Source organism: Euprymna scolopes, chromosome 43 (genome assembly GCF_053919585.1).
Source record: "Euprymna scolopes isolate OS-2025 chromosome 43, ASM5391958v1, whole genome shotgun sequence".
NCBI lineage: Eukaryota > Metazoa > Mollusca > Cephalopoda > Sepiida > Sepiolidae > Euprymna > Euprymna scolopes.
The window spans coordinates 34795545-34814998 of record NC_136524.1 but is presented as its reverse complement, the minus strand read 5'-3'; the positions used below and the strand labels follow the sequence as shown (position 1 = coordinate 34814998).

The 19454-nt window shown below is 33.8% G+C and overlaps 1 protein-coding gene across 4 annotated transcripts in view; it reads right to left on the bottom strand.

The window, feature by feature from the left end:
* LOC145268279 (histone lysine acetyltransferase CREBBP-like) overlaps nucleotides 1–5081 on the bottom strand; it is a 107519-nt gene extending 102438 nt beyond the window's left edge. For all 4 annotated transcript variants that reach the window (XM_080123671.1, XM_080123673.1, XM_080123672.1 and 1 more), the window contains exons 1-2: nucleotides 4110–5081; nucleotides 2558–3456 (exon numbers count right to left, since the gene is read on the bottom strand). In XM_080123671.1, the coding sequence (XP_079979797.1) occupies nucleotides 2558–3456; nucleotides 4110–4194 (984 nt within the window). In that variant the 5' untranslated portion in view covers nucleotides 4195–5081. The remainder of the gene's footprint in view (nucleotides 1–2557; nucleotides 3457–4109) is intronic.
* Between the last annotated feature and the right edge of the window lie 14373 nt (nucleotides 5082–19454).

Here is a 19454-nt window from a genome sequence, read left to right as displayed (position 1 = left end):
ATATATATAAGATCGCAATAGTAAAACGAATGAAATAATTGAATTATAAACAGGAAAGACGTTTTTAATTTCTCATGGTTATTGTTTTTTCCCCCTCGATATCTTCAATATTTATAAATTTCTAACAAGAACGAAATTCTCCAAACGATGATGAGAAATGGCGAAAGCCATGAAAAAAATGTTTCATATCGGAAAACGTTCCAAACTAGCTCTAACGTTGACTTTAATGAAAATTCAAATATTTATTTTAATACAAGGTAAATTATTATTTCTATTTTATTCAGAACAATCTGACAAATTCATATTAAAAATTTAAAAAAATTCAGAAGTCGGAAAATAAATTTTGATAGGAATTAAAGTTATTTTTTTTAAAAATTCAAGAAAATCTTCCGTCATAAAATATGAAACGATTCGAATCGGTTTTCGAAGGATTTTATTTTTGTTAAAAACATAAGACAAACTGATTTTTTTTTTTTTTGTTTATTTTGTGGAGGAAATCCAAAAGTTTTTAAATTTGTAAATTTAAAAAAAAAGGTATAAAATGTTTTAGGATAAAAAAAAAAATTTAAAAAATGGAAACGATATCAAATATTGAAAACTCATAATTCGTTCAATTAGTTTTTTTTTTTTTTTTTAAATAAACAATTTATCAATTTTAATAACATTTTTTAAAAAGTGAAACAAATATTTTTTTAAAAATCTTTTAATAAATAAATTTTACGATCATTTATAACATTTTTAGACGAAAATGTGTTGCGAAAAAGAAATTACATAAAACTCAACTGTTTTTTTTTTTATTATTATTATATCTCCTAACCACAAAAATAGAAATCTCGATTTATTTTTCATAAAACGAATCTCCGTAAAATTAAACTTTATCAAAATGGGAGAGAAATATTCGATTTTGAACGAGCAAAGAAAATATTAAACTAATAACAATTCTTATAATTTGTTATGTTAAAAGCAAAACATTAAATATAAAATGGATTTTAAAATAACTTGTTTCTTGTTTTTGTTAATGTTTTTCTTCTAATAGGAAATAAGTCTACGTCTGTTCACACACAAGTTTGTACGACGTCATAAAAAAAAAAATAGTATTTTAAGAGATATTTTCATGCATTAAAAAAAAAAAAAATCTCCAAAATTATGAATTTGTCATTTGTTGATGTTAAATAACACTCAGTCTTATTTTCAGATAAGATTTTAAAATTAATATATATATATATATATATTGAATGACACATGGAGTCTTAGTTTACAAAACAAAAATAATCACTAAAACAATTTTCAAATCTAAAATTAATATAGAGAAATTAGTTATTTACAACTAGTATTTTTTTATTATTAAAATCTAATTTTATTTGTGGGGAAAAAAATCGACAAGTGCTCGGGAGGGTGTGCAAAGTGAAGGCTGTTTACAAGTGAATATCAGTATTAAAAGAATATCGGAAGAGAAAACCGCATACAGTTTCTGTTGAGTCGAGCGAGTTTTATTTTATAAAAGAAATATTAACATCTTTAAGGATTTATGAAATGTTAAGCTTGCGATAAATTTAAATTCTGATATATTCAGTTTTTAGGGGTGGGTGGGAACTGAAGACAGAATAACTTTTTAGAAAAACAACCGCTGAACAATGGATGTGATTGATATAACACACATATAGATAGGGCTTCTTCAGAATTTGAACCGAATGAAATCTAAAACGTAGGGTTTATATTTCAACAAGAGAACAGTTTAGTTCAAATTCTGTAGAAGTACCCAGAAACATTAAGCTACACCTCTTTTATATTTAATATATATATATATATATATATATAAATAAATATATAAATAAATAAAAGAATATATCTTTAACAAAGCAAACTTATCAAAATATAGAAAGCTCAACAATGTTAAGAGGAGCAATATATATATATATATATATATATATATATATATATATATATACATACATACACGCACAATACATTAAGTGTACAATTACAATAAGTGTAGCATTGTAGCAATTGTCTCCAAAACACCTTCATCAAATGATGACTCTGGGTTCAGGAATTGTTTTGAGGTAAAACCACCTAAATAACTGAGAGTGAATTTCTGTGAAACACACGGATGATCAAAATACTGTACAATATCCACTAAATATATTAGCCCGACACGTTCCTTCGAGGATAAAACATAAACGTTTCACTCAGCTACTAAGTATATTTACATCTACTATTCAACTCTATAACCATTCTATTGAGCACTATTGGTGTAAATACTGAAACAAACGAACAAACAAAAAAATACGTAATATATCTTATAATAATGTAAGCGTACTATAGTAATAGCTAGGGTACTAATGCAGAACACGGACCGTGCTGAAATAACAACGTTGTTATTTAGAAACATTCTTAACATGAAGAAAAGGGGGTATTGTTAACTATTCTGTACTTTCACCATAAAAATAGAACTTAACTTAAAACCCTGTCTAAAAATAACACAATCCGTATTCTGCATAAGTAACATGGCCATGTATATTTATATATATATCTATATATATAAAAATGTAGATACCTTGATCATGGGGGTCTGGGGAGCCGGTGGTCCTCCTGCTCCACCTGCTCCAGCCGCCGCGGTCAGTGCTGGGTGACCAGCACTGACGGAATGGGTCGGTAGTTGTATTTGTGCACTCATAGTGGGACCCATAACATTATTTGGGGGTATGGAAAGACCTCCGGCGGTCAGGTTAGGGGGTGGTTCCCTGGCAGCAGGGCCTGGGGCACTCATAGGCGAGTAGTGTGGTCCGTTTAAAATATGACTGTTGTGAGGAGTTTGCGAAATGCTCTGAGTACTTTGGGTTAGTGCCGACTGAGAGGACACCGATTTAAGGGCAACTCCTGAGGAAGGTCCTCCTCCTAGGTGGGTGTTGCCTCCATTACCTCCACTGCCGGTACCAGCACCAGTGGCACCACCTCCAGTAATCCCGACAGTAGACGATGAAAAAGATGAGCTACTAGTACTACTGGTCAGTGGCATGTCAGGACTGACAACATGGGGCGACGGTGTCCCTCCCGTCTTACTGACCGATCCATGAGGAGGGGAAGAAAGATTCGTAGACAATGGACTTTTCACAGTGTTGTTGATTCCAACATTGGAGTTAATGTTGGAGATTATTTGTCTGTTACTGGAGGGTGGTTGTGGTCCGGCGGTTGTAGGCCCCTGGTTTTGGGAGCTGTGTGGGCTCGAAATACTATTACCACCCGAATGGGTAGAGACAGGAGTGGGTTGAAGTAGATGAGATAACTGTTGATGAGATGATGGGTGCCTTTGCTGTGATGTTGCCGTCGATTCTTGACCGGACTGAACTTGAGACGAATCATTCGTTCCATTGTGGGACCCATCGTTTGCAGAATTATTGGTACTAATTAACTCATCTGGTAACTCTTCGTTCAAATCGAACTCCGTAAAAGCATCTAAAAATAAAATAGAAATATATAAAAAAGTAATGTTTAAAATATATATGTACAGTAATTGAAAGAAAAAAAATTAAATTAAAAATAAACGTCTTTTTTGTTGTTGTTTTGTTTTAAATTTTCGAGTTTAAACATAACCCTCTTTAAATAAATGAATTTAGTCGATCGACGACAGTTGTATACTTCTAAGTGGAAGGCACTGAGCAGTGCCAGGGTTGACTTTCATTTTTTTTTTCTCTTTTCCTATTTTCTAAGGAAAAAAAAAAAAATGAAACCTCATTTTTTTTTTTTTTTTTTTAAATTTTTGAAAATATGTACATATATATATATCTTTTTAATTTATAAACAATAAGGGGGAAAATAGGTATAAATATATGTATATAAAAGGTAAATATGTGGAGTAACATCACGTAAATATAGGGACGGCATGAATAATAACAAAAACAGCGAGTATAAGAAGAAAGAGATTTGACAAACAAAAACACATAAGCACTCGCATGTAGTCAGCAGTATTCGTATACAACGTCTGCTTATAATACAGTAAAGAAAATACACAGGATTACTAAACCACAGAATAAAGGAAGTATAAAAGAGCGTTAGATTATTAAAATATAATGGGGGGAAAAAAAAAAAACTCTTAAAAAGTCACATACCTCCGCTATCATTTGGAAGAGCAGGTGACGCAAGCTTTGGCCTCTTGGCTGGAGGAGGGCCTTCGACAAGCTGGGGGTCGGCCATGTTATAACTCCCCTGTATAGATGTTAACTAAAGCACTTCCACTTTTGCAACAATCTCAAGCTTTTCGTTCCGTATAATAATCCTTTAAATGCAATGGCGGTTTAGAGGCTGCAAACCCGTTTACAGCCATGACTCCGTTAGCGATGATCATAATTTTCAGGGACTAAAATTCAATCCCTTCATGGTTTACTCGGTATAAATCTTCGGGCACAAAGCCGATGATATGCGATTCATTATGTTCTAAAGTCACAATGAATCTAAAAAAAATATATCTATATCCGAAGCAAAATCCTACTTTGAGATAGTATCTATCTTCCTGGCGATCAGAAGTACAAAGTCGCCGAATTTAAAAATCGTTTTCTGTGAGAATTCTAAAATGTTCCGATCACCTGAAATTAACGCAAGATGGCCGCTGTTGATGAAAACTTTCAGCTTGTCAGAAAACAACGGAAAGTTCCGAGTTCGAACTCGTTTTACGGAGAATAATTATTCATATATTCGTATCCCCATGTGACTAGCGCACTCGCTTCTGATTGGTTGGTTGTCGTAAACTACACATGACTGAGTTCATCACGGACAATACCGAAGACGTCCGAATAACGAATCGTTCGCTTGTAACCATTGGTCAATCGTCGTCGGGGGCTTTTTTTTTTTTTTTTTTTGGCTGCTAATGGCTCAGCAGGCGGCGACGGCGACCGCGACCCAGCAGCAGTTATAGCAGTAGATCTGTTTTCATGCCTCAAATTACACAATATTTTATCAATTTTTCAGGACATCATCTCACCATCTTATTTTTCTCTCCTTCTCTTTCTTCCTTTCTCTTCCTCCTTCAGTATATCTCATATTTTTCCTTTCCTATATTCCTTTATTGGTTGAAGAAAAAAAAAGGTCCTAGAATAATCTTTTCGTTTAGCGCAAATAATGCCGTCTCCTTAAACCCTTTATTTATTTATTTTAAACCAAAAGAAAATCCTCTTTCCCCTCCCCCTTTAATTATCGTACTGATTCATACTTATATAAATACGTTTATATACTTGTGATTTTTTTTCTCTCTTATACGTAGGAGCAGTGAAAACCAGACGAATGCAAAATTGAATATCACGAAGTTGGGGAAAAATGGCTACAAAATTGTGATTTTTTTTTTTCTATTTTTGTCAAAACTGGCAGAAATACTTCTATTACTGCCGCTGCTCGCTTTTAGGCCACACCGATGATAAATCTATGAAAAAGATTGACCAATTTGATTAAAAAAACATTGTTATTTTTTTTTTAAATTGATTTAATAAACTTGTTTTCACGCTTGTGCCCATTAAATTCATATTTGTGTCATCCATCCGATTGTTCCTCTTTTTTTTTTTTTTTTTTGATATCCGTATTGTGTTATGAATAAATATCTAACAATATATTATCTCCGTGTTTGTGCGTGAAATGTTGTTTAAAGCGTATTATTTACCAATTTCTTTTAAAACGGATTTATTTTCGAGCTCCTTCCGATTAAAGTTTCGACTATTCCTCCCCTTTTTATATCCCCTCTCCTGGATGTTAAATCGGGGTGCAGTTTCTGTAAGACAATGCATTCAAATATGATCACCGATTTTATGGCCATCTTTTTATTTTTAAGAATTAACTTCGTTTTAAGAGCTAAAGATCTGTTATATAAATTATATTTTACGCGATAATTGTCTATATATGAAATAAAGGCCTTTTCTTTAAAAAAAAAGGAAATTTTGTGTATTAAAAAATAAACAAAATAATACAATTTTTAAAGCTTGTTTTCCTATGTAAATTAAAATAGAAATATGAGAATTAAAAACCTCTACATTATTCACAACCATTTATGCGATGCGCCTATTTAACAGAACTAAATTAGTTATAAATTAATATCAAATACGTTCATGAAGCAAAGATTTGAATAATATAGACATTTTACTTTAAATATTTAAGTTAAGAGGGGGGGGAATGACTATTTAAAAAAAACCAAGAGACCGTTTGTGTATATGTAAAAAAAAAAAAAAAAAATTGTTGAAGGGTTTAAAATAACAATGTGTGCGAAAAATCTTTAATATCTTCACCGGTAATTCCAATCATCGAAATACTTTCCACATAAATCTTAAATATACCTCCCTCACTTTTTTTGGAGAGGGATTTATTTTCTTGAGATTTCATTTCTATTTTACTGGTTTCCTTTATTTTTAAATATTTTTAATGAAAACAATCCAATAATAATTAGAATACTCCCAGATATAAGCTAGCAGAGGGTAGTCTTATAACCGTTTTATTTATTTAACATTATTGTAAAATTTCCTGTACAAAGGGCATATATATATATATATATATATATATATATATATATATATATATATATATATATATATATATATATATAAAACGATTTATTTAAACATTTAAATTATATACCAAGCTTTTTGTTTTGTTATTATTTTAAATAAAGACGAATTTTATCTTTTAAAAATATTTGGGCATTTGTGCAGTTTAACATCAAGCAAATTAACTTTTTAACTTTAGGAGAGTTCCGTCAGTCTAAGGAAAGAGTTAACGAATCCCCCCCTCCATATAAGAATGGTTTTCTAAATTTGCTTGGAGATGTTAAACTGCACAAGTGCCAAGATTTGTAATGATTTGTATTAGTGTTATATATTATTTAAAATATGAAATAAACACTCGAATAAGTTAACTTTTTTTTTTTTTAAGAGCCTATTATTGGAATCCAAAAGGTGTCCACTCTGTATTAGGGACAAAATAAAATAAAAAATTACCTCAGTCTAAGAGGATTTCTCTCATCCTCCTCATCTGACCGAGGACAAAACAAATACTTCACTTTGATCTCTTTCTTCATGTTACTTTTTATTCATTATTACTTATTTACATCCCCCGCCCCGAAGGATAGTAGTAAAATAATCACTTTATTTGGAAATTACATTCTTCCAAACCCATTTTCCAAAATCAAATTTCATGTTAAAGGTAAAAACCAATAAAACATGAATTTACTTTAAAAACACACATAGAATCATCCACATTTGTAACATTTGTTTATTTATCCTAAAAAAAACTTTCACAATATAACTCCTCTTATTGCTATCTTCACAAAATTTTGGTCGATGTAACCTCCGACCTTCGGATATATATTGCGAACTCAGGAATCTTCCTGTGGAACTTGTGAATCTGCACGGAATGTCAAACGGAACCCTTTATTTCATGGGGATAGCATGCTCTTGTTCTGTCAGTCATGACTGGGTAGAAGTCCTAAGTACCTATTTACTATGCCTCCCCACGGGACAGAGTTAGACACCAGGGTCGTTTTTTAACGTGGAGAAAAGGTACAAAAATAAAAATTGTCTCAGTCATGAAGGATTTCTCCTCCACCGAAAGAGAACAAGAAATAGAAGTGCAGCATCTGAAGAACAGATGGTATTTATTTGCTCCCCCACCGAGCAAATTAGGCACAAGGCCGATTTTTAATGTGAGGAGTGAAGGGAGGGGGAAGGGAAAAAGGGGACCAGCTCCTGAGAGGTGGGAAATGAGAGCTGGTCACAGGTCAGGCACGTGGGGCTGCCCCCACATCTGGTCTTTGCTAGTCATAGCTAGTCCTAGCTAGTCCTAGCTTGCAGCATCTGAAGAACAGATACTACACTTTGATCTTGTCCCGAGGGCCAAGGTAGACTGGGTAGATGTCCTAAGTAATTCGCAATTGTATTTTTTAGTGTCGCCCCCCCCCACACACACACTGAGGATTGAACCTTCAACCTCCATAAGAGTGTAACTTTACAACTGAATTTTATCAATTACATTATCCACTATACCACAGGTCCTTGCGGACAATTCTAATATGGATTCTAGTAGAAATTTTAGAAGAATCCAAATAATACAAATAAGTTTTCACAAAACCACTCTTTACCTGCGCCTAAATCAAACGTAGATTCCATGAATAAAGCTTCTTTCTTAGAAGTGCACGCCTGTGGAACTCTCTTCCGTTTGCCTGTTTCCCACCTGACTACAACTTGGATGTCTTCAAGTCCAACATAAACAAATTCCTGATAAACTGCCCCCTTAAGTAAGACACTTTATCAAATCTCCATTACTAACAATTACTACGATATTATCCCATTGATTACTGTACACACAATAACCCTTATCCCCGAATGGCTTCCGGGCCTTGATAAGTGGTGATTACCATGTAAAAAAAAAAAAAAGATAAGCCTTGTCTCAAAAATTCAGAAACATAATTTTCAATATGACTCTCACACAAAAGTTGTAAATTTTTTATTCATCTTGAATTAAAGAAAACGTCCTAAGATGGAGTACTGTTGCCAAATCTGAGCAAAAGCTGTTATGCGCACCCTATACCAACTTCAAACCCTAGTAGGTGATGCTCTTTTCTCTTTCCTACAGAAGAGACGCTGTGAGCCTGTCTCTGCTCTATTGTTATTTATATGGCAAGTGCTTGTCTGAGCTCCAATCTCTTTCACAAAAAAATGCTCGACTAACAACAACCAATATGAAGAGATTCCGCCACTCTCTATTTGTACCTAATCTAAATGCAGATTCCACAAACACAGCTTCATTCCTAGAACTGCCCGCTTGTGGAACACTGTTCTATTGGCCTGCTTCCTGGCCAAGTACAGCATGGCGGCCTTCAAATCTAATGTAAATAATTTCTTCTGAAACCATTCCCTTAAATAATCAAATTCTACCCAATTTACACTATTAATGATTACTATACTACCACCTTACATTCATTAACCCTTATCCTTGAGTGGCCTTCTGGCCTTGATAAGCGCTCACTCATTTGTAAAAAAGAAATAATAGTATGGGTTATAATTGAATTAATGTAGCATAAAATGTATTTTTTTTTTCTTCTTCTGGTATTATAATATTAGATTTGCTATTTTATAATTGATAAATTAGAATCTACAGGTAGTCATTTCCATTTCATCGCTTGGGGGCTGCTTTCGACCTGACTATAACATGGTTGTTTTCAAGTCACATGTAAACAAGTATTTATTGAGCTGTCCTCTTCAATAATCAAATTCTACCCAATTTCCATCACTACCAATCATTACACTATTGACTCACCAACCATCTTACATTCATTAACCCTTATCCTCGAGTGGTATTCAGGCCTGTGTAAAAAATTTTTTTTTAAAGGTTATACATATCAGTCTATTGTTCTCATCTTTTGTGTTATTTTCACGATGTTTCAGTTAATGTAAACCTCCAACCTTCTTCAGGTGTAGCTTGTCAAACTTGGAAATCTGCACTGAATTTTGAATGGGGGAGCGGGGTAACATGCTCTCATGTTTTTTCAGCCATGACTGGGTAGAAGTCCTAAGTACTTTGCAATCATATTTTTTATGTTGCTTGCACTGAGGATTGTCCGCAAGGACCAATCATGGCATAGTAGATAAAGTATTTGGTAAAATTCAGTTGTAAAGTTACACTCTTCTGGGGGTTGAAGGTTCAATCCTTAGTGTGGGTGACATAATTTAAGGTAAGTTTTGAATTTAATAATTGGTATTATTATGGATAATATTCTTTTAATTATTATTTATACCTATATCTGACATATGTCTAAATATTAATCTAATAGATGGGTTATTATTAAAGTTAATTTATAATATTTTTGGTTGGTTGTTTTTGTTTTACGGCATATCAACCCTTTTCAGGTTATTTAATGCCGAATCCGGTGATTTTGAAGAAAATTTTTTTAATAGAATATATTTGTTCTTTGTAAGTCGGTTTCTATTTAACCCATAATTGGGACTCTAACAGGTACTACCACTCCGGGTCAGAGTGGACCTGGGAGCAATGGCAATTAAAGGGTGGCTCCACACTCCCCATAGCCCGCAAGTTGGGGGCCTCACCATCGGATATAGTTTAAGGTCATATCCAGGACCTTATGATATTTTTATCTTGGCGATTTCTATAATAATAGTTATATTTATACTGGAACATATTTCCAAAGCAGCACAAGGTTATATCCTGGATATCTTTATCATCCATGATTGTATAGATTTTTACGTATTGTTTTTTTTTTTTAAATTGAATTATCATAGGCTTCATACGACATACTATAAGCAACCAGTCTTATGTGCCGTTTATTATATTAAGATACTTCTTTATTGATATTGTTCAATATTGTGTTCATGTATAACAAGTCCTAGATAATAATTCACAATTTTATTTTGAGTGCCACAAGGACCCGTGGCGTGGTGGATAGAGTACTTGGTAAAATTCAGTTGTAAAGTTACACTCTTCTGACGGTTGAAAGTTCAATCCTTAGTATGGGTAGCACTCAAATAACACCCAAGATGAGAACAGTAGTCTGAAGAATACAAATAATGCGAATAATCAACCCTCATCTAAAAAATTCAAACAAAAAAAAAAAAGCTGTAGCACTCATAAACATCTCAACATTTTTTTCCTTTTCCGGAGAGGATACCCTATGAGTTAGTTGAATCACATGAAAACTAATCAGACGCTAGGGTATATTAATTTCGACCGAACCTTTAAAGAACGACTTCCACACGCTTCGGAATTTACAGGTCATACAAAGAGCGTTCCCCTTGAGTAATCCAATTTACCAAAGTTACACTTCTAACGATTACTATGATATTGTTCTTTTGACCAATGTACACCGGTTAATCCTTATCCTCGAGTGGCCTCTGGGCCTTAATAAGTGGCGATTCCTTTGTAAAAAAAAAAAAAAAAAAAAAAAATAGACAACCGAGCGAGGCTATCTTCACTTAAAGATATAGCAGTCCATCTGATCATCCTAGGGATGATGGATGACTCAGACTGGGAGTCTGTTTAAAGTAAAATTTGTTTGCACAGAGCCAACCCCACTCTCTCATCCTAAACAGGCAACATGGCAGAGTTGAGACAACTGGAGGCTAGGTGGGATGCAGGAACCGCCGGAAGTGTCAATGTCTTCCTAAATACAGCGCCTGATATCGTAAATGGTCACCCATCTGGTACTGACCAGGCTCAATGTTGCTTAACTTTGATGATCTAACGAAAACCTGTCAGCATGATTATGCCACTCTTAAGAAAATACTTTTAATAGCCAAACTTTCTTACTTTGATACCGTTTTCCCCATCAGCTGATTTCAATTTGGTTATCTTCAAATCTAATGGCAACAAACTCTGGTCATGGAACAATGCATAAGTAATTTTATTTTGTATATAAAATTTATATTTTCCCAATCTCCCAGTGCAGGGTTTCCCAATTTGGGCTCCACCGAGCCCTGGGGCTCCGTGAATGAGGCTGAGGGACTCTGTAGCCAAATGCTTTTTATGGAAAAATTAAATGGCTGCAGCCATTTAATTATTGATCTTCTTTTTCTGCTAGAAAGAGATATGATACATAACTATAGGTGTAAAGATTTTCAGGCAGCTTCATGAAAAAGTAAATAAAAAAAAATCGCAAATTTTTACGATGTGCCCCAGCGTATTATAAACACCCCAAACTCCCCATATTAAGAACGGCTTTTGGAATAAACACTCCCCCCCCCAACCTCGAAAGCCGTTCTTAGCATGATGTGATTGGGGGTGTTTATACTACGCTGGAGCAAGTCATAAAAAAATCTCAAAAAAAAAAAAATTAATTAACAAAAAAATGCAACAATTTTTGATTAATCAAAACCAAAAAATGGTTGTAAACTTGAAAATATAATAAAATCACAAACAGGAACAACAGATGAACAAGTATAAGTTAAAATTTGAAATGAATGTTTTTCATATTTATTTTAGAAATTATCTTCTTAGTGCTCTGTGAAAAACCTTTGCCTTGTTCAGGGTCTCCATAGTGTTCCTAAAGTTTTGAAAATCTTTCCCCATTGCATATTTTTTTTAGAAATATAGGTTTTAAGTAGGTTAGCCATGTTTCAATTTCTTCTGCTGTTTGGGGAAGGATGTATATACCACTAAGGATGTTTAGTATATAGTGTAATGGGTGCATACAGCATAATTAAGTTAAGCAACGATGAGCCCGGCCAGTACCAGATGGGTGACCATTTGGGAATAGCAGGCACTGTACGTACACTCTGCTTATCTCTACATTGTTTCCAGTTATCCTGAACTTTTAATTGCCACTAAAATAAAACAATGCTGACACAGGAGAGTTGCAATTCGAGATTGCACAAATTTTGCCACAAAAAATTTCATGCACCTTCAATGGTTCGTGGCCTTCATCGACAATGATGGAAGAACATTATCTATAATGTAATTTTTTTTTTATATAGGCATCACCACTTATCAAGGCCCAGGGGCCACTGGAGGATAAGGATTAAAGAGTGTACAGTAGTCAATTGGTCAATATAGTAATTGTCAGTAATGGAAATTCAGTAAATTTGTTAACTTAAAGGGGAACGGCTTATCAAGAACTTGTTTACATTGGACTTGAAGACAACCATATTGGAGTCAGCTGGAAAGCAGGAAAACAGAAGACAGTTCCACAGGTGTGCAGTTCTAAGAAAGTAGCTTTGTTCATGGAATCTATGTTTAGGTGGTATTTTGGTGAAAAAAGAGTGAATGCAGGAACTAGGTAGGTTAGCATAGTTAATATTAGTTCATTATAACTGCTCTCTCCTTCTCCTTGCTTTTTTTTTTTTTTTTTAATAAAAAGGACAGAGTACTGTTGCCACATCTGGACAGGAGCTGCTAGAAACTCTTATCTTGCCTTGACAGAGTTCAAAATAGACTCTGTAGCCTAGTGGGAGGGTGCCCTTTTCTCTTTTCTGCAACCTATTCCTCACAGAAGAGACGTTACGAACCTGTTTCTGCTTTATCCTTATTATCATGGCAAGTGCTCGTCTGAGCTCAAATTTATGCCCCCCTCTTTCGCCTGACTTTCACAAAAAACACTCATCTACCTGAAACCACTATCAATAATTTCCCCCACTCTTTATGCCTAAACCTAAATGTAGAATCCATGAACAAAGCTTCTTTCTCAGAACTGCACACCTGTGGAACTCTTTTCCTTTTCCCTGTTTTCCAGCTGACTACAATTTAGTCATCTTCAAGTCCAATGTAAACAAGTTCTTGATGAGGCGTTCCCCTTAAGTAATCCAATTTACCAAATTTCCACTACTAATGATTACTACGATACTGTCCCATTGACTACTGTACACTCATTAACCCTTATCCTTGAGTGGCCTCCAGGCCTTGATAAGCAGTGATTCCTTTGTAAAAAAAACAAAAAAACTTTGTTGACTTTGGAGTCAAGGTAATTTTTGTGGAAAGGTGCAATTATTAAAATTTTCGTGTATTTTCTCAGTTAAAATTTTTAACTGATTATATTAAAAAAATATTCCCATTCTTTATTGCAATTTCTTAAAGAAAGACTATTTCATGGATCCCAGATGCAGATTAGTTCTCGTTAAACTTCACAATCTACAGGCTTTTTCTCAAAGAAGGGACACGGCTAGTCTTTCTCCACGCTATCATTAAGTCTATGGAAGATGCTAGACTGAGCTCCCATCCCTGGTTCTTCCATGTGAGACATCCACAACAAGATTGTATTCCTACCACAGTTGCAAAAAACTTTCCTTTCTTTCTTCATTTCGCTAGCATCAGGCAGAATTTCCATGAACAGTTTCTCTCCAAGAACTTTCCATCTGCAAAACACTTTGCCACAGGTCTGCTTTCCTATTGGCTACAACATGGCTGTCTTCAAATGTGATAATCCGTTCCTATAAGTACATCCAACTGATCATTCGCGCCTTTATCAGATATTCCTCATCATCAAACCAATAGTTCACCTGTCTCATTAACTGTTATCTTTGCCTAGCTTTGGGCGAATACTATCCACTAGATTGTTAAGTTTAACTAATCCAAACCTGGGATCTATGAAATCTTTTTTCTTTGGAAAATTTCAATAAGAATATTTCTTGAATACAACCAACGAATTATCCGTAAAAAAATAAAGTACAGTGAAAGTCAAACTAAGCATTATATTTGTACATAAAATTATTTTTTTTGTTTTTTTTTTATTATTACTAACAGATACTCCTGACATTTTCCAGGAATTTTAGGAGAGTAAAAGTGGACCTTCAGTGTACTTTTGGCATAACTCTCCACAAGTAATGTTTCTGACAAAGGGGTAAGAATTGCTGTTTTCTGGGTCAGAATCTATTCCATCTAACGCTTATTGTTGGCAAGTTTCTGACCATTAAATTTAATGAGTATCTTTTTAGGCTCTTACTCTTATTCCTGAACCACGGTTTGCCTTTTTCTATTAATAAACTAGCAGAATTTTGTGACTCGCTATTGCTCCATAAATTTTGCTGCTTGATCTACAGGAAAAATTAATTAAAATAAATGAACATTCATTCATTTTGAACACAAGCCAAAAATCTTTCTCATTTATTCATATTGGTAAAACATTAATACTTTGGTAACTATAATACAAATTTATTTGCCTCTTAATTGTAACCGTAAAGAAAGGAGAAGAAGGAATAAATCAATTTACCTTTTGTGATTTAGAAATAGATTGCAACTTGCTGAAAATCAAAACCGGTTCGTCTAAAGAAAGGAACATTCATAAATACAAATGCTAAATATTTGTCCAGGAAATAAAACAATATTGCAAAATAACTGTTTGCTACATTAAAATCAGTACAATCGTTGAAATAATAAAAGCAATAACAGATAATAGTCAACTAAAGAAATTAACTTTTTTCAAAATCAATATGAAAATTAGTTAACCTTTCGAATTTGATATCCCTTCTACATAAACAGTATATACAAAAAGATAGTACGTCTGTTGAATAAGTTGAATTAACTGAAAGCAGACGGTTATCACTTTACCATTCGTCTGAGAAATAGGCCCCACCTTTTTCATTTATTTAATTAGATCAGAGATTCTCAATCAGGGGTAAATTTACCCCCACCCGGGAAGGTGGGGAGGTAAGTAATTGAAGTACCTTATAATTTAAAAATAATTATTTCTTTTCAGATTGTGTCATGTCAAAGAAACATACACACAAATTAACTTTATAATTTTCTATTTAGAAAAGGTTTGATTTTCTTTATTTTTATGATAGGAATGTTTAATACTATTTTAATGCAAAACTAACAGTCCTAAACAATAAAGAGGTTCTTTTTGATCTTCCTATTTTCTGTCACATTATGATGGCTATGAATTTTTTTTTTATGTGAGAGTAGAAGATAAATGGAGAAATACATAAAGCCCAGGGGTCAGTTATGGAAAAAAAGGTCGAGAATGGCTGATTTAGATGAAATTAAAAAGGCAAATGGTTGTTTGGTGCAGACGTATATCCCATAATAGTATTCTAAAAGCCCCTAATAGAAAATTAGGGTTTGTATTACTATAGACATAGATTAAAAAAAAGTTGTCAAAAAACAAATATATAACAAATAAATGTTATCAAAAGCAAGATAAGTAACTTTTCTACCTAACTGGATATACTTTTTAGTGTTTTTATTTAATGTAACATGTTTATTCAGCTCGAAAAACATACAATGTTTACTGATGTATTGGAAAATTAAAAATGGTGCCCGACTCTCTGTTGAACACGGTAAGTTTGGGAAAAGGAGTTAAAAATAAAAACCTATACAAAATAGTGTTAGAAACTTGCTCAGTATATATTACAGTGACATAGGCTGACATATATTCGGTGGGGTTTTAACAGTATTTTGTCTACTTTTTTATTTTTAACTCCTTTTCCCAAACATACCGTGTTCAAGAGAGAGTCGGGCGCCATTTTTAATTTTCCAATACATCGATAAACACTGTATGTTTTTCGAGCTGAATAAACACGTTACATTAAATAAAAACACTAAAAAAATATCCAGTTAGGTAGAAAACTTATCTTGCCTTTGATAACATTTATTTGTTATATATATATATTTTTTTTTTTTTGACAACTTTTTCGAATCTATGTGTATAGGAATACAAACCCGAAAATTAATACCAAAGTTGGATCTCTCATAAAATTTAATTCAAGAAAAGTTGTTTCCGCTCTTGGTAGTGAACTTATTTTTCAATTGCATCCTTGGACGGACAGATAGTGACACCACAAATATCTTATAGACATGTTGATCAAAAAACTTTAAAGAAAATAATGAATAGCCTAAAGATTATTGTCCGAGATCTTTAGGTGGAACCAGATTGAAACAAAGTAGAATTTATTTTAAGTATATATGAGGAGCGTTCCAAAAGTAATGTCTTCTGTTTTTTTAATTTCGCTCAAATGGATTAGAGGTGACTGCAAATTGCATTGTTATGATGACTGAACTTATGCATTCACGACCTGAAAGTTTCACCTCTCTGTTATAGATATTAACTGTGTGAAACCCTAAAAAAGCAACCCCTCTTATAGAAGTGCGTCGGTAGCAGAGATGCGTCATTGAATTCCTGGTAAAAGTGCATTAAGAATAGTGACGACTATGTAGAAAAATAAATTCTGGCACACAAAACGTTGCTCGTTTTAATGGTACCACTTCCATCTTCGTAGCTCTTCAACTTTTTCGAGATAAAAAAAAAAATAGGAGGCTTTAATTTTGGAACGCTCCTCATAGGATATGTCCAAATATAAAAGCCATCTTATAGAAAGTCCTTTTCTGAAAACGCACATAAAAAAGTTTTTTTTTTTCTTTTTTTTTGAGAAGAGGATAATTTCTCCCAATTTTTCACAAAATATCAAAATATTTTTCACTATTACAGAGGGATTCTATTAACAGCAAGTGAAAGATTTGCATAAAAAATAAATTGATGAAGTTAAAAAAAAAAAATCACACATATATTGTCTTCAATTATTATTATTTTTTTTGTTGTTATTCATCTCTTTCACGTTTCTACATTGCAAACAACCTTAATAAAAGCTACAAACTACCATACTCTTTAAAGTACATGACATAAAGTTTGGAAAATGTTATATTTTTTTTCTGAAATTTTGAGATGAGGATTGGACATTGACTATTTGAATTATATAAACAACTGTTCTCATCTTGAGTGTTATTCTCACAATATTTCAGCCGACATTTAGGTGTCAAACTCCGGGATCTTTCTGTCAAACACAGGAATCTGTGTGAAGTTGTGAATTGCTTAAAAAGTTCTACCCAGCCATAACCTGTAATGTTGCCGTTAAATGCCCTCACTAATCAGGTTTCACTTCCATGCACCATCATACTGCGGAAAGAGGAAAGAAAGAAATAAAAATCCGAGTCAGTATTTTTTTTTTTTTTTAAATTTGAACGCATCTTTTTATTATTGTTATTTCCGACACCACTTTAAAAAAGTCTCTTGCTGCCATATGTTTATTTTAGCCCGACATGCGTTTCTCCTTCCTATCGCATGCTGAGCACAGCAGACCACTTTACCCCCCCCCTCCCCGGAACACATGTTGCATTGTTTTTTCTCCTTTTTTTTCTTCCTCTTCTCGCACACACTTCCTAATTTGCATATGCAGTCTTCGACTGCTGCTGCTGCTAATCTCTCCTCAAGCCAGCCATCCTTCGCTGCTGCTGCTGCTGATACTTTCCCACGTGCTCATATGTACTGTGTTACAGGCTGACAGAACAAGAACATGATACTCCCGTGTATCAAAATAAAGGATTCCGTTTAAAATTCTGTACAGATTCCTATGTTTAGCAGAAAGATTCCAGAGTTCGACAAGACACAAGACACACATAAAGAAGGTCGAAGGTTAGGTTACGTCGGCCAAAATGTTTCTATCTTACAGAAGAGATGTTGCGAGTTTGTCTCTGCTTTATCGTTATTTTCATGGCAAGTGCTCGACTGAGCTTCAATCTATGGTCCCCCCCTCGCCAAACTTGCACAAGAAACACCCGTCTAGCTGAAAACACTATCAATAATTCCCCCCGCCCACTCTTTATCTGTGTCTAAACCTAAACGTAGATTCCATGAACAAAGCTTCTTTCTTTGAACTGCGCGTTTTCCTGCTTTCCAGCTGACTACAATATGGTTGTCTTCAAGTCCAACGTAAGCAAGTTATTGATGAGCCGTTCCACTTAAGTTAACAAATTTACCGAATTTCCATTATTAATGATTACTATCTTGTCTAATTGACTACTGTACACTCTTAACCCTTATCCTCGAGTGGTCTCTGGGCCTTGATAAATGGTTATGCCTATGTAAAAAAAAAAGAATAACACTCAAGATGAAAACAGTAGTTTATATATAATCGAAATAGTAAATGTTATATCTTATTAATCGCAGAGGTGTTAGTCTCTTCTATGGTCTACATTTCAGTTGAGTGTCATTCTACCACAGCTATGATTCCACTAAAGTAATTCAGTATATTCAGCGAATCAGAACTAGTGAGCCCTTTTGGGGAGCTGGGTTTTCTACCCACATTAAAAAGCTAACCTTATGTTTAACTTTGTCCTTACAAATAAATAGGGACGCATATGGTGATATTTTTGTAATAGAGAAGCAAAAAAGACAAAATCATAGGGAATTTCTTCCATAACCAGCAGAGAATTATAGGAAGTCTACTGGGCATGTGGTATGTAGTGTGATGATGTATGGAAGTGAAACCTGATTAGTGAGGGTTGAGGACATGAGATGCATGAAGAGAATGACACCATGTGATGGGAGTCTTAACAGCAGGTTTAAATCTGATAAATTCAGAGGAAGATTAAATCTGGACAATATAGAGAGAAATTTGTTGGTTTGGTCATATTGCAAGAATGAATTTGAGTTCTTGGATTAGTAGATGTAGGACAGTTGAGGTAACAGAGTCAGTTTAGCAGGGGAAGACTAAGGAAAATATAGGAGGAAGTGAAAAAGATAGATTTGAGAGAAAAGGGGACCTGAACAGAAATAGTTTAGTTTGAAACTTAATTTCTAAAAGCTGCCAGGCATCTATTATATAAATATCACCTGTCTGTTTAAATGTATGTATGTATGTATGTATGTATGTATGTATGTATGTATGTATGCATGTCTGCCTAAAACTTTCGACAGAGGCGACGGATTTTCACGAGATATGTATCGTTTTGAGGCTCGACCCTTGAGACGACAAATATCGAATAATTGACTAAAAACATTAATTCCTCCACCCTCAACTAGGCACTTTTCTATAAGGAGGGGTCGATATTTTCGAAAGTCATCGCCTCTTTTCGATTGCCCAGCCTAAAATTAAACATTTGCCACTTCTGGTTTGTCGATGGACGCAATGGCAAAGACGTCATTTTTTTTTTTTTTTTTTTTTTTTTTTTCACATTCTTTTCCTCCTTCGCGGTATGGATTCGAG